The sequence below is a fragment of the Podarcis erhardii genome (genome assembly GCF_964252035.2).
Source record: "Podarcis erhardii genome assembly, chromosome: 16".
NCBI lineage: Eukaryota > Metazoa > Chordata > Lepidosauria > Squamata > Lacertidae > Podarcis > Podarcis erhardii.
Window position 1 is genome coordinate 22,351,530 of NC_138514.1, and position 15,057 is coordinate 22,366,586.

A 15,057-nucleotide genomic window follows, 5' to 3' on the forward strand; every position below is an offset into this window, starting at 1 on the left:
TTAGCAGCTTTCTGAAACAGTAACAGAACCAAAACACAGCCATCCTTTGAAATTTGCATTTAACCAGATTTTGCAGTGACGTTCCCCAACAATGTTTACAAAATGCATCTAAAAGTGTGCATGGAAATGTATTGGTGAAAATAACATGCAAAATGCATCATATTAGGGGAAATTGCTTGGAAAACTATGCATGTTAGTCAAAGGTGCATATGAGGAAAAAAAGGGCTTATCTGGAGAAATCGACACCAAAATGCTATATAATTTCCTTGAACATCTTTGGAAAAATGAGAAACAGAGAGACCCTAAATTGGCAGATCGACCCATCCCTACTACCCAAATTATAGCCTCTTTGTGTGTGTTTTCTTGATTTTCAGTTACAAATGAATTATATATAAAAATGGGGAAAACAATAATATAAACAATAACAACAACATGTCGGGGTACAGAGCAATCCCTCCAAAAAATGAAAATATAACAGAAGCAATCCCAGTTATGGTTCTTTGCATGTAAAGTAGTCAGAGAGTAAGGAGTCTGTAGCAGTGCTTTCTCTTTGAGATACTCCTGCTAAACTTCTGCTAAATCTCAGCCAACCTTCTGGGAACTCAATATTAAAACACAGAGCCAGACTAGAGAGATAGAGAGTATTGATAGAACTGACGTCTCTCTCTGTTTCTATACATAAGCCTAAGGTCACAGTGACATCTGTTTCTCAAGTGCCTGCCTGAAATAAAGACCTTGAGTGTTTTGATGCATCACCCACCTGACTCAGCGTTATTCCTTGCTGACTTTAGAACAGCTGCCAAATTGTATAAGCTATGGCAATGCCAGAGGGGTTTGGGGTTTTTTTGGGGGGTGGGGGTATATTTTAACATATTAAAATATTATTTTTTTGTATTTTTCAACACACCCAAATCCTCAAAATGGAATTGAATGGACATGTTTTCAACAAGTCCAGTTTTTAAAGTACAGGTGGGAAGCCTGTGGCCTCCCAGATGTAGCTGGACTACAATTCCCATCATGCATTTCCACATTGATAAGAGCAAGTTACTACGACTCTTTTCCAAACAATCACAACTGTGTCTTCCTCCATATCAGGTGTGGGGAACCTTTGGCCTTCCAAATGTTGCTGAACTACAACTCCCATCATCCCCAGTCATTGACCATGCTTGATAGGGCTGATGGAGGTGTAGTTCAGCCACATCTGGAGGGCAAAATTTTTCCTGACGCTTGCATTATGCTATCTGACAATGGCTCGGGTTGCTAATAACCCTGAGATCTGAAACCATTCAAGTCAGAAGTGCCCACGTAATGAAAACTGCTCAGTTATGGGAAGCTGGCATTATTCCATGTTTTCAGATAGAAAGAGGGCCTTTCCGTTTCACCTTAAATGAGGATTTCCCCACTGCCATCTCAAAGTTCGTTACGGAGGAGGGATTGAATCATAGGGCTGGCTTTCTTTTGGCTGACAGCAGCACTGATAGATTCTGTTACATTTTCCCCAACCTGCAAAATGTCAACCCATTAGAAAAAAAATGCAGACATTTCACATTTTATTTCTGATGAGTATTCTCTACCCCAACCCCTTCTTCCCGAATCATTGGCATCTGGTTATTAGTCGTAGCATTCCTAGTTCTGACACAGTCAGTTCAGCATTTGCTAATGTCAGCAGAGACACAGAGCATTGCTGTTCCCCCACTCCACCTTTCCCTTTTTTTGCAGAATGGTGCTGCCTTTGGCTCCAGACTTGAATTAGCCTCCCCCTCCTCTATAGAAAGACTCACAAACACTTCCAATCTCAGCGTTGAATGAGCACAAACCATATTTGATTTCCAAGTACCAAGGAAAGAAAGACACACAAAAAAGGAAAAGGAAAAGGAAAGGAGAACGCTGAATTCCCCTTAACAACAAAACTCATTTGAATTGCTCTACAAAGATTGTCTGGGTAGATGCTCGTGAACACAATGCTGCATTCTGTTGTAATTAAGCAAAATAAAAGTTCTGTTTGCGATGAAACAATTTGGCTAAGCTGGTTTTTCATTGCAGAAAATGGGTTTGTAACTCTCCACTTATTCAGGAACACAGGAGCTAATTAGATTCTCTCCTGCCATTATTTTTAATTTTTTGCCGTTACAATAGTTGTTATCCCCTTGTCTTAAAATTAATGAGGTTAGAAAGCTCACTTCTTGTTCCTTTTTAAAGTTCAGGTTGCGGCTGAGCATCTAGAAATTTAACTTGGCGTATAATTATGCACCGAGGATTCTTTTCCTGCCTTTCTCTCCCCTGAATCTCTTTTCTTTAAAGAATCCCTTGATTTTTGCTGCGATTTTTGCTGATTGCATTTATTTAAGAGCGATGAAGGGGAATTGTTAGGCGCATCATAAATAGGCTAGATCTCCAGCATTAAAAAAACATGGGTCAAATTTGTATCGCGCAGCTCAAAAATTATGGATTCCCCCTTCAGTTCTGCCTCTACATATGGCTACTACAATTTGGGGGCTTCTTTTAGTGAATCCCCCACCCAACATAAATGCTTATCTGAATGCAGATAAATATTGGTTTTACCACATTTAGCACCATTCAGTAAGAAAACCAGTTGGAAATATCTGGGAAATGTCACCTCTTAGTGATTTCCTCCCCCACTTCCAAACCAATTATCTTGCTTCATTTCATAACATGCACAAAAATGCATATATTAGTGAATCTGGCATACCAGTATGCTCTGCCAAATGTGCATATGAGGTAAAAACTACAGAAAATTTGCATGAGAATGCTGATAATTTTTCATGAGAACTAAAAAAAAAAAAAGCAAAGCAAAGCAATGTGGAAATGTGGATCACTGAGCTTAAATGTAAAGATAAAGAACCCCTGACAGTTAAGTCCAGTTGCAGACGATTCTGGGCTTGTGGTGCTCATCTCGCTTTACAGGCCGAGGGAGCCAGCATTTGTCCGCAGACAGTTTTTCCGGGTCATGTGGCCAGCATGACTAAGCCGCTTCTGGCGCAATGGAACACCAAAACCAGAGTAGCGCACGGAAACGCCATTTACTTTCTCGCCTGAGTGGTACCTATTTATCTACTTGCACTTTTTGGCATGCTTTCAAACTGCTAGGTTGGCAGGAGCTAGGACCGAGCAACAGGAGCTCACCCTGTCGCGTGGGTTCGAACCACCGACCATCTGATCAGCAAACCCAATAGGCTCAGTGGTTTAGACCATAGCGCCACCCGCGTCAGGAAAAATAAGAAACTGAAATTGCAGAATCACCCCTCGCTAATTAGACTTTGTGCAACCCCTGTTTGCTTTGGTTTCTTCTCTGCCCCACAGTTATCCACTCACCCCACTTACTGGATCTGTAGACATCCTTGCTGTTCCTTGACTCAATTTCCCTTTGAGGCTCACGCCTGGGTTTCCTGGGTTTGCATGAAGCTATATGGCCTGTGTGCTGCCTTTAAATGTTGCTCCTCATTGCTTTGAATCACATTGTCGTCTCGTATTGTTATGCCTCATCATTACATTTGTAAGCCACCATGAAAACTGATGTCTAAAGTCAGAAGAAGAATGTGAATATATAGATATATAGATATAAACAAATGTGAACAGAAGAGGGCTGAGGGGGGAAACAGACTCTCAGAAACTTTGCCCTTTCTGTGGGTGGCAGTGTGTGTGTAAGGGGGGAGCCGAAAGAGAAAATTTCCCAGGGAGTGAGCCGTGTTCCTCAATGGGGAAGAAAATTCTCTTTGCTCAGCTGGTACAACAATATCAGCACAAAATCCCACAAAGTAGGCATTTAGCAATGCATTTTAAAACCTATTCTCTCTCCAAATATGCATTTCTAAATGCATTATCTCCCAAACTGCTTATTTTCAAATACATTTTGGTAATTATTTTGGAAGCAAGAACTGCATCAGAGCTTTGGGAAAGCACAAAATCTGGTGACCAAGAGCTCTTTGATCTGTCCATTAGTCTGAGAGGTGCATAACTAACACATATCATCAGCAAAAAGATTTTTGCTTGAGCATCGAGATCCCCCTCATCTTTTCCCCCCACATGCAACCCCCCTCCCCAAATCTGCTCCAGAGAGTTGTGGGAACCCATACAGCAGATATATGGGGTACATGGGGCAAGGAGAGGGAAATCCTGTTGCACAAGCAGAAATCCTTGTGCTGGCAGAACACGTTACTTAGCAATATTGTGGATGAAACCCGTAGACAGTTTATATGAGAGTGCAGAATAACTGAATTCCCATGCAGGATTTTTTCGCAGGGAGGCACCTCCAAGAAGCACATGCTATGTATGTAGAAAGAGATACAGGCTACCGGTGTATTTCCTACTTGTTTGCTTTCCATGCACAAATGTCACAACTTTGGCTTGCCAACATTTGGGGGGCACATTCTCATCATAAATTCAAAGCACTATGATAACACTCTCAACTGGCATGGCTTCTCCCAAAGAATCCTGGGAGCTGTGGTTCATTAATGGTGCTGAGAGTTGTTAGGAGAACCTTCATTCCCTCTCCCAGAACTACAATTCTCAGAGTTCCCTGTGAGGAAGGATTGGTTGTTAGTCTGGGAATTGTAATTCTGCGTAGGGAATAACTCTCAGCACCCTTAATGAACTGCACCTTCCAGAAATCTCATGGGGAAGCCATGATTATTCAAAGTGGTATAGCCCTTTAAACATATGGTGTGAATGTGAGCCTAGTCACCACATACACCACAACATATTTTAATGGCTACAATAAAATGTCTCTTACAAACCTACGTCTACAGGGGGAGGGAACCTGTCAGGTAGGTACACTGACAAGGTCTCTGCAGGTAGATGTGTGCCCACGGGCACCAGGTTGGCAATCCCCATCATAGCCCCATTATAGAGCCAGAGACCCAAAAGCAAGAGTCAGCCGCTCGTAACCTGTGTGTGCTAGAAATACATTTATTTTTTTAAAAAGGGAAGCAATAAAAATCAATGCATCATTACTGGAACTATCCCCCGGTATTAAAGAAAAAAGAGGGGAAAGAGGAATGGCAGTCCCATTATCCAAGCCTGTATTGCCGCGGTCTCCTTTTGCAGTCTACCCGTGCACTGTGGTCATTATCAATTTTTAATTAGACGAGTGCCATTCAGCTAGTTAAACAACAACCGAAAGCAGTGCTTTGCATGTACTGAGACTGGAGGGACAGGAACGGATGGGGGCTGGGGAGGGGGAAGCACTCACTAGAGAATGAAACTACAAGAGTGTAAAACATTTAAGAGCAGTTACTTCATAAAGAGTTCCAGATGGGAGGAGCTCGGCACAGATGTGTTCTATTCCAGGACTCCGAGTCAATCAGTGTTGCAATAAAATTACAGATTAATGAATCAATCAGCACAAAGGGTTGCCAGCCTCTTTGGTTGCTAATTGTTGCAGTGGGGATTGGTGAGGAGTGGGAGGGGGTAGCTTGGGGGCAATGCAGCTCTTAAGTTAGCAAGAGAGGGTTTCTTGTGAGCTTTGCAAATCTCTCAACAGCCTTCCTGTACCCTTCCAGATTTTTATTTTATTTCAGCTCACATTGGTGCCAACCAGCATGCTCAGTGGTGAGGGACAGTGGGACTTGCAGTGCAGCAACATATTGAGGGCCACAGGTTCCCTATCCCCAATTTACAATGGCGCTGTGGGTTAAACCACAGAGCCTAGGACTTGCCGATCAGAAGGTCGGTGGTTCGAATCCCTGCGACTGGGTGAGCTCCCATTGTTCGGTCCCTGCTCCTGCCAACCTAGCAGTTCAAAAGGACCTCAAAGTGCAAGTAGATAAATAGATACTGCTCTGTCGGGAAGGTAAATGGTGTTTCTGTGCGCTGCTCTGGTTCGCCAGAAGCGGCTTAGTCATGCTGGCCACATGATCCGGAAGCTGTACGCTGGCTCCCTCAGCCAATAAAACAAGATGAGCACCGCAACCCCAGAGTCAGCCACGACTGGACCTAATGGTCAGGGGTCCCTTTACCTTTAAAAGGGAAATATGCTTTGTGGCCCCCTCCTTTCCCAGCACAGGCACTACCATTTATTGCTTTCCCAGTCAAAGTAAGGAAGAAGGAGGTTGGAGAGAGCAATAAATCAAGAGACAGTTCTCTTCCCACATAGAGACTGGCACAGTGCTTAAAATAAGCTCTGCAGGTCATGCTTTCCATACCATCAACTTGGGCTGTTTGGTCAGCAAGCACAAAAAGCAAGGCCTTTTTAGTGGTGGTGCTATAGGTCTGGAATACCTTCCCTCTTAAAACCTCTCTTTCCCCCCACCCCCTTTCCCCTTTAAACTTAAAACCTCTCTTTTGACAAGCCCTCAATGTCTTGCTGCTGCCAAGTTCTTTGTATTATATTTTAAATTGTTGCCGTTTCATTTGTTTATGGTAGGATTGCTTGTTCTTTTGCCGTACATATCTTTATTTCTATCTTATTCTGTGTGGCCACTCTGAGAAGTATGATATATTAGCAGATTTTGCTTTATATCCCACTTTTTTTGTCTGCTGGGTTCATCTGACATGAATTAGCAACACTGAGCCATTGGCTGCATTCACGTGGCATTTTATTCCGTTTCCCCCAATGTTTTCCTAACTACAAATTTTCATGTTATATGTGAGCTTTCGCACAACATAAAAGCCACTTCCATAAAAGTAGTGGAATGTAGTGCATGTTTAGTGCTCATTTCCATGTTATTTGATTCCAGGTGGGGGAAATCCATTTGCAGCCCCCTTAATACACAACATAGTGAGTGCAAAGTGACAAAATGTGGAGCAGTATACCAGGATAAAGTGCTTTTCTGCTCTTTTCATGGAGCAATCATGGGGCAATGGAAGAATGCATGTGCAGAAAGGGTGGGGGAGTCATGATGCAATCCAGTGACATTTGTAGTTGGCTCATACCACACCCAGTGGTGCGAATGGAATTTAGCATAGCCACAGTTCCATAGCACAACAGGTACTGCAGTGTAAATGGAACCTTAGAAAAAGAGACAGAAGTGCCAGCATTATAATCAGGACAACTGATGCAGTATTCCCAGTGTCTGAATGCAACCTTGGACTCATGGAATATCCTATCTTCTAGTATGGCCCCAAGAAAGAGAATGAAAATATCTGCTTCCTGACATTCTTCATTATGTCTGAATGGGGAACTCTGTTTGTTGGCACAAGCCAGGATCAGAAATCATGGTTTGATCCTGGTATGTTTCAACATACCTTAGTTTGTAGAGTTTAAACTTTATTAACTAACCAGAGTTCACCCCTTTCACATGTAACCATAAACCATGGTTAGCTAAACCAGGAATCAAACAATTCCTTATCACAGGCATGCTGGAGGAAGAGAGATGAAGCAGCAGCACAGAAGCATGCTCTCATACTGCTAAACTATGGGCTAATGTTACTTCTGAAGTAGGTCCTATGTGAGAATGAGTTGTAAATGAATCTCACACAAGTTCCTATTACAGCAATACAGCCGAGGAATTTCAGTGTGTCAACAAAGGAGGAGGCACTGCTTTGATATTGGAGGGAGGTGTCCCTGAAATCATTCTATCCAAGGCCCCCACCCCAAACCTGGAACCAACACTGCCCATCCCAGACACTCCATCCAACACTTTTGAAAAATACTTGAATTCTCTGTCTCCTGAATACATAGAAACACTGCCTTATACTGAGTCAAAACCAATGGTCCATGTTGCCTAGAACTGTCTACACATAACCGGCAGTAGCTCTCAATGAGTTAAGGCAAGAGTGTCTCCCAAAATCTGGAGATGCTGGGGATTGAATCTGGGACCTTCTGCTTACAGAGCAGATGTTCTGCTACTGAGCTATGACCCTCCACCCCCTTATCCTTGAAATAATAACCAGCTTCTCTACCTCTCTCTCTCTCTCTTGTCTCACTTGATCCAGGCCCAGGAGCAGTCCACGATGGCAACAATGCAGCTTCCAGAGCGATGGCCTGCCTCTGGCTATCAGGCACCCTCTTTGCTCATTTCCTCCTCAAGTTTTGATAAGAAAAGCGAGGGTCCTTGCAGATGACGCCTGGCTTCTCCCACACCACAGACTTTTAACCATCCACACTGCTGGGGGGTGGGAGGGGGTTAAGAAACAGCAACAGCCGTCTACAGCTTGAACATACTGCCGGAAGGGCATGGGGAGGGGGAGGACCAGCTGGGTTCCAGGTCAAGCACCCATTCAGGATCGGCCAATCATGGGCATTTCCCAAAAGCAGAATTAGTTTTCATTTTCCTTCCCTTTGACCCCACCACCCTTCTAAAATACCCTATTTATATATTAAAAAGAAAAAGAAAACATGTCAACCTCTCATTTTACCATCCTCAGTGGAGCCCACCCCAAAAATTGCCCCAGGAGAACGAGACCTCTTGGTCCTGAGAGGTGATGCACAACAGGAAGTTGGGGAGGGGGGGATGCAAGTCAAAAAGTGTCCTATTATCTCTGTGTCTCTTGAGCAAAAGGATTGTTCTTTCTACTTGTAACACTGTACATACCTGTTCATGTTTCTAAGTGTCCGATTACACTCTGGTTTCAACTCGCTTCTGTCTGGGTGGATGTTTTCATGGGGTTTCAAACCTGCCTCCAATGCCATCCTCTTGCCCCATTCCCTCCCACCCTAGCATATGGATTGTATATGGAAGCATGAGGGCTGGGAGGGACGATGGTCCACTCACACATTCAGACAGAGATTTCCTCCACTGTTGGGAGCACATTAAAAGGAAGCCTGGGGTGTGCCCGGCTTCCTCTCCCCTCTTTTTAAACTCAGAGTGACTCCTCAATCTCGATAAATTGACAGAACAGCAAGTCATGCGTCTCCCATTTATCAGTATAATCATACCACTGTCCTGCCCATTCACCCATCCATCTAATTATCCATCCATCTAATTATCCATCCATCTGCCTTTCCAGCCATATATTTGCCATATTTATCAATCTATCAATGTAATTATCTGGAGCCCCCCCCCCTTTTTAATCCGAATATCTCCTTCTCGGTTCCCCATCTGCACTTCCACCCATCCATCAGTATAATCACCTTTATTGAGTTGCACCTTCATCTAGTCAACATTTAAATTCCTCATAATTTAACCGATTATTATTTTGAAATTTTGTGGGAGCCTCGTCTCTCTCTCTCTCTCTCTCTTTTCGGGAGGGGGTGCCTTTTCTGTAAAAGGAGGACATTGAGGGGCAATTCACATAGGGTCCAGAACCAGTGGCACAGATAAGCAAATAGGGGACATTATAAAATCAAAGAGAATTGTGACCACAAAGGCATAGCATTCAGTAGCACTCTGCCAGATACGCTTATGCGGAAATCATTGGTTTTTAGGCCTCCTCATATCCTCGCCTTAAAATGGCATAAACCTGTCCCTAACTAAATTTTTGCAGTTCTAAGCATTGCCTTAAAAGTAATTCACTAAAGATGATATTGTGATTTTTTTTGGGGGGGGGGGAGTATTCTACAATTATTATATAGTGCTCCCAATATTCTTTAGCATATGGGCTTTGAAATAGATTTGGCACATCATCTCTCCAGCCCAAATTTGCCCTGCCATCCCCTTTGTCCACTGACAAGTCCATCCCATCATTAGCTGCCAATGAGGGTGGGGGAGCAATTCCTTTGCTAGTTTATTGGGACATTCGCCTGGCATTTGTTTAAGAACCTTTTGAGCAGGGGGGAATTGAGCACCAACTCTTTCCAAGTATTTAATTAACATTGAAGGGGAGGGGAAAGGAAACGTGAAGGAGAAATCAAGAAAATCATGATTTCCTGCATCTCTTAGGCTCTCCTCTGAGCCCTAAAAAAAAGGCCGGGAGATCATTCAGGTCACTGTTTGCTAAAGCCAAGCAATGGATCACATTGTCAAAAGTTTCATTTCACTCTGAGGACTCAGTTTCTGAAATTTCTGGCACTGCCCACTCCTTGCCTGACGGGTGCAGGACATGACCTACCACAGAGAGCCACTTCTGCCCCAACAACAACAGAGGTTGTGGCAGAGAAGGAGTTCTGGTGCCAACAAGGAGTGCAGGAATCTATTTTCTGGGACGTGATGTCTTTGGAATCTATTTTGTGGACTGAAAGCATGACAACGACAGACATCTACCAAGGTTGATTTGGAGAGATATACTATCAACAGGTCAGCGCTCTTTAAATCAAACATTGCCCATTTCAGATCTTGCCCCAGGACTGAGTAGGACAAATGGGGATGAATAGAGTAATTACACACTATTTTATGAAGACCAGCTGTGTGGGGGAACCAATTAGCTCTCTGTCGAATTTATGCTGTTTCCTCTGTTATGCAAACAGGTGGGGAAAGAGATGGAAAAACTAGTAACAACAGTTTACCCATGCTACATTTTTTTTTTCCTCTTAGACAACTTTCCCCATAGAATGATGGTCTCGAGACCATCCTGTACAAGTCAAGACTGGAAGTCAAGTCAAGACTGGAAGTCCCAAAAGCAGTAAGGAAGTATGATGCCTGCTGTACTGAGCTGCTAACAGCCATGTCTTGGGAACACTAAAATGACCTTGTGGATGGCAAGTGACTGGTGGTGATTCCCAATGGGTCTACCTGGATGATTCAAGGTGTCTAGAATATCTATACATGTAAAACACGAATGATTTAAAAGAGTCTGATATTTACTTATACAAGACTAAACATTTGGGTGGTATATTCATTTTTTTAAGCAAAACAGGTTGAAAGGCTCAGACTTTGCTTTGACATGAATGATGAACACAAATCCACCATAAATGCATTATTATTGAATGTACAGCCTTTGCTTCCCATAGCTTATTTTTTTCCTGCTGAAAGTAGCAAGCTTTCCTTCACATATCAAGAAATGGAGATGTAGTAGTCAGGCCCTTATGGGGGGTGGGGGAAAAGGAGGGAGATAAGAGAGAGAACTGGCGCATACAGCTTCTGAACATGTTTTTGTTGTTCCATCAATTTTAGCATATGCTGTCCTTCCAATAGTGGAATGGTGGGGCAGCGTAGCTCAACACACAAACACACACACAAAACCTTCTAAGGAAGGGAAAGCACCTTAACTGGAAGGCTGCGCAGAAGCATGTTACTATGAAGAGAGCAAAATCACAAGCCATTGGGATGCTGATTGAATCTCTACAAGAAATTTGCAGCAGTGTCTTTTAATGCAAAATAGTTTTGTGCTCCAGCAGGAATTGCTTTGCTGGATGAAGTACACACACACACACAAACACACACACACAGGTTCTTCAGCTATGTTCCTAGTTGACTTAGATCAATGTCAAAGTAGACCTAAGCATAAGAACTTTTGTGCTTGAACTGGCTCTGGAAGTCACTAGAATTCTAGGACCTCTTCTTCCTTGGACAGAATTGGTGTAAACCTGGAGACACAGAGTGTCATTAGTCCCAAAAAGATGACTGACTGTAACAGAGCTGTGGGTGGAAGAGACATTGTAACTTTCAGAAACAGGCTAGGGAAATAAATTATATTTAAAATCCTGCTGGGAAACTCCTGAAGGTTTAAATAGGGAAGTTTCGCTGAGCAATCAGCTCTAGAAAGCTAATCCCAGGCAATTCTATTCTGCGAGCATTGTGTTGATTTTGCACACCAGTCTCTGGTACCTTGTCTTAGAATGTCCTGCAAGCCCCATGGAGGAGGGCTGGAACTAAGTGGAAGGATTGAGGAGAACCTCTACCTTCAAATGATGATGACAATGATGAAGTTCTGTTGGAAGTTTTCTGTAAGCAAAGTGGATAATTTCTTCCAGAACCATGTGCACTGAAGAACTGGTGATTCACCATGTACTAAATTTGCCTGATAGCCGTTAAAATTAAGTGCCTGATGCATGGTGTTTGCAAATATTATCTAGATGCATTCAGAACAAAGTTCTTTAAGAGGTGTGTTTTGAGGGCTGGACAGCTCCATGCACTGGCCCTCTGGTACCCTGAGATCTGCAGATTAAGGGTGGTATACAAATTTAATAAATAATAATACAAAGCTTAGCTGTGACTGGGAGTGAGGCAGCAAACATGGGCCTCCATTCATACCAGCGAAGCCTCGCAGGAAGCTTCCAGTCTGGCTTCACTGAAATGAATGGAGATTGTGCAGCACCAGCACTTGGAAAGTCACGTCCGTTGGTTGTGAATGAACCCAAGTGCAGTTGCCTGTGCCCATTCACTTCAGTGAGACTTTGTATGAGTAGCTGGACCCAGGATTGCAGTCATTGATCCTAATCATAGTCACTTAAGTCTCATTGAAATCAATAGGATAAGTTAGCTGTGAACGGCACGAATCCTAGTAACTTCCATTTGTTGGAGGAGGCTTCACGTCTGAGGCTTAATGAGGCCCTTCTGCCGTGAAACATTGGAAGGTGCCTTATACCAAGAAAAAGGTTTTGTATTGCCTTCACAGTGATTAGGAGTGGTTCTCCAAAGTTTCAGACAGGAGTCTTTGGCAGCCTTCACTGCTTGAAGCACTATGATACCACTTTAAATGGTTGTGATATCTGGGAGCGCTAGTTTGTAAGGGTTCTGTGAGGTGACAGGAGACCCCCTTTGTTCCCTTCCCAGAGTGGTTTAACAACCAATCCCACATCACAGGAACTTGGGGAATTGTAGTTTTCTTTTTTGGGGGTGTTAAGGGGGTCTCTCCTAAAAACTCTCAGCAATCTCAAAAAATCAAAGCTCCCAGAATTTTTTGTGGGAAGCCATGACTGTTTAAAGTTGCATCATAGTGCTTTAAATACATGGTGCAAATGTAGCCTTTTCTGACCCAAACCAGAGATGTGTTTGAGAGAGAGCCTGGGACTACTTTGCATAGGATCTGCCACTGAACTGTGCAGCACATCCTATCAACACAAGGATCCCTTCCCCCTCCCCCCACATACTCTTAAAATCTGTTCAAAGGGTCCTCCCATACTTCCAGAGCAGGTTTGGGGAGCCTGTGGGATGTGCATGGGAGGAGGAGAGGGGCGAAAGTCCCATTGCACAAGTGGAAATCCTTTCACTGACAGGACAGGTTAGTTGATTGCCTCTATTTGTAATGGGAATGCAAAGGCTGCATTGGCCAAAATGCTTGTTTGCAATACAAATCATTTATCCTTATCCAAACTGATAATGCAGATAGCATGTGAGAAGTTGAAGGGCAGTGTGAACCTCACTTATGTATGAAGAGCATGCCAAATTGCTTCAGGAAGATGCTTTGGCATCTTCCAAAAATTATCCTCCCCAAGAAAGCAGAAATATAGGGCAGAGCCACACTGTTCATTGAAAGCACATCTAACACACATTTTAAGCATACACCTTTCCCCCAAAGAATCCTGGGGACTGTGGGAACTGCAAATTATAGCTCTGCAAGGGGAAACTTCAGTTACTGTGATTCTTTGGAGGAAGTCATGTGTATTGAATGTTCTTTCAATGGCTGGTGTGGATCTACCCATACTATATAAATCTCCAAGAGACACCTGTGTTAGAATCAAGCTTAATGTCAATGTGCCACAAGGCATTTTGTATGTGTGTGTGGGGGGGGATAATAATAGCCATCTTCAAGTATCTGAAGGGCTGTTGCATGGAACAAGGAGGAACTTTCTTGTGGTAAAACCTATTTGGCAGTGGAACAGAGTAGCTTGGAAAGGGGTGAACTTTCCTTCACTTGATGTTTTTCAACAGAGGTTGGCTGGCTATGTCAATGATTATTTAGCTGTGATTCCTGCATTGCAGGTGGTTGGACTAGATTGCCCTTGGGGTCTTTTCCAACTCTACAGTTCTATGGTTCTATGATTTTAATAATATGTATGCAACTTAGATTATTTTCAACCGAATAATACTAACACCTCAACATTTTTTAAACACACACATGGAGAGACAAGAAATTGTAGGTCAAAAACAGCCAACTTCCTTTCTTTGCTGCCAATAAAAATAATAAGGAATGGTTTCCTGGTGCTTATTAACAAGGAATGCAACAACAACAACAACAACAACAACAACAACAACAACAAAATAATAGAGGAAGTTTGCAACAAAGTTTGGTACAGCAAAATTGTGGTGTCTTTCTTAAAATCCTCATGAAAACTGGCAATGTGAGCAGAAGACTGCATTCTACATATATGCCTGATGGCTAGAGTTCCTGATCAAGATGATGCAATGGTCAATCCTCCTCCCGAAGAAGAATCTTCTCAAATGCATCTTTTGAGCATCCATGAGCAGCAATTTCAGAAAGCTGTGGATGCACATTGAACACGCTCCTTGCTGCGCCAAGGAAAGTGGTGCAACAGCCTTGTGGAAGAACTGCTCCTTACTGCCGAAACAACAGTCTTTGCCTCTCACCATGGAGAGGCTTGGAGAAAGGGAAAGCCAAAGACTTCACACCGAGACAGCTTCTGATCTATATGCTTTACCACCACCAACAGCAAAAGTTTAAGCCATTTGTGTGTTTCTAGATTTGGGGAACTAAAAGGAAAAATTATGTACAAATTCCCCTCCATGCACACACACACAAACAAAAGGGGGAGTTCCAAATAACCTTTATAAATGGCAAGCATTATACCTAATGGCATCTGAGAACAAGCCTTTTAAAAACAAATAAATGCCAAAGTCCGCTCTACATTCATTCGAGGACAAACGCTCTCTGCAGTTTTAGAAGCATAGAAGAATACATTTGATCTATGTATATTATCCATTAAGGCTGCAACCCAAAGCTTCATGGAGGTTTCTGTGTGCATGTGAGGCTCCATGAAAGCTCATGTGGAGCTCTGTGAACATCCTCAGAGCTGTTGCATGCAAACCGGATTGGAATATAAGTAGCCAACGCTTCCGGATAAAGGCTTGGTCATATTCCCTAAAACTTGCATATTTCGTAAATCTGCATTCACCCTGACTGTAGATCCCTGTGCAATCATAGATGCACAGAGCTTTCCTGCACATATGGTGTTCCCCTTTCAGTTCATAAGGGTTTATTCTGTGCACTGAAATATTCTTTTGGGTCTGCTCCCTCCAGTGAAATGAATGGGGAAGCCCTACATGCGCTCAGGAGCTCCCATGCCTAGGAAAGATGACTGAGCAAAACAAGTGTGTCAGA

The 15,057-nt window shown here is 43.1% G+C and overlaps 1 protein-coding gene across 5 annotated transcripts in view; it reads left to right on the top strand.

The window, feature by feature from the left end:
• Positions 1-10,767, top strand: part of OPCML (opioid binding protein/cell adhesion molecule like) — a 760,205-nt gene extending 749,438 nt beyond the window's left edge. For all 5 annotated transcript variants that reach the window (XM_081843175.1, XM_081843174.1, XM_081843177.1 and 2 more), the window contains one exon: positions 7,894-10,767. In XM_081843175.1, the coding sequence (XP_081699301.1) occupies positions 7,894-7,994 (101 nt within the window). In that variant the 3' untranslated portion in view covers positions 7,995-10,767. The remainder of the gene's footprint in view (positions 1-7,893) is intronic.
• Positions 10,768-15,057: the final 4,290 nt, after the last annotated feature.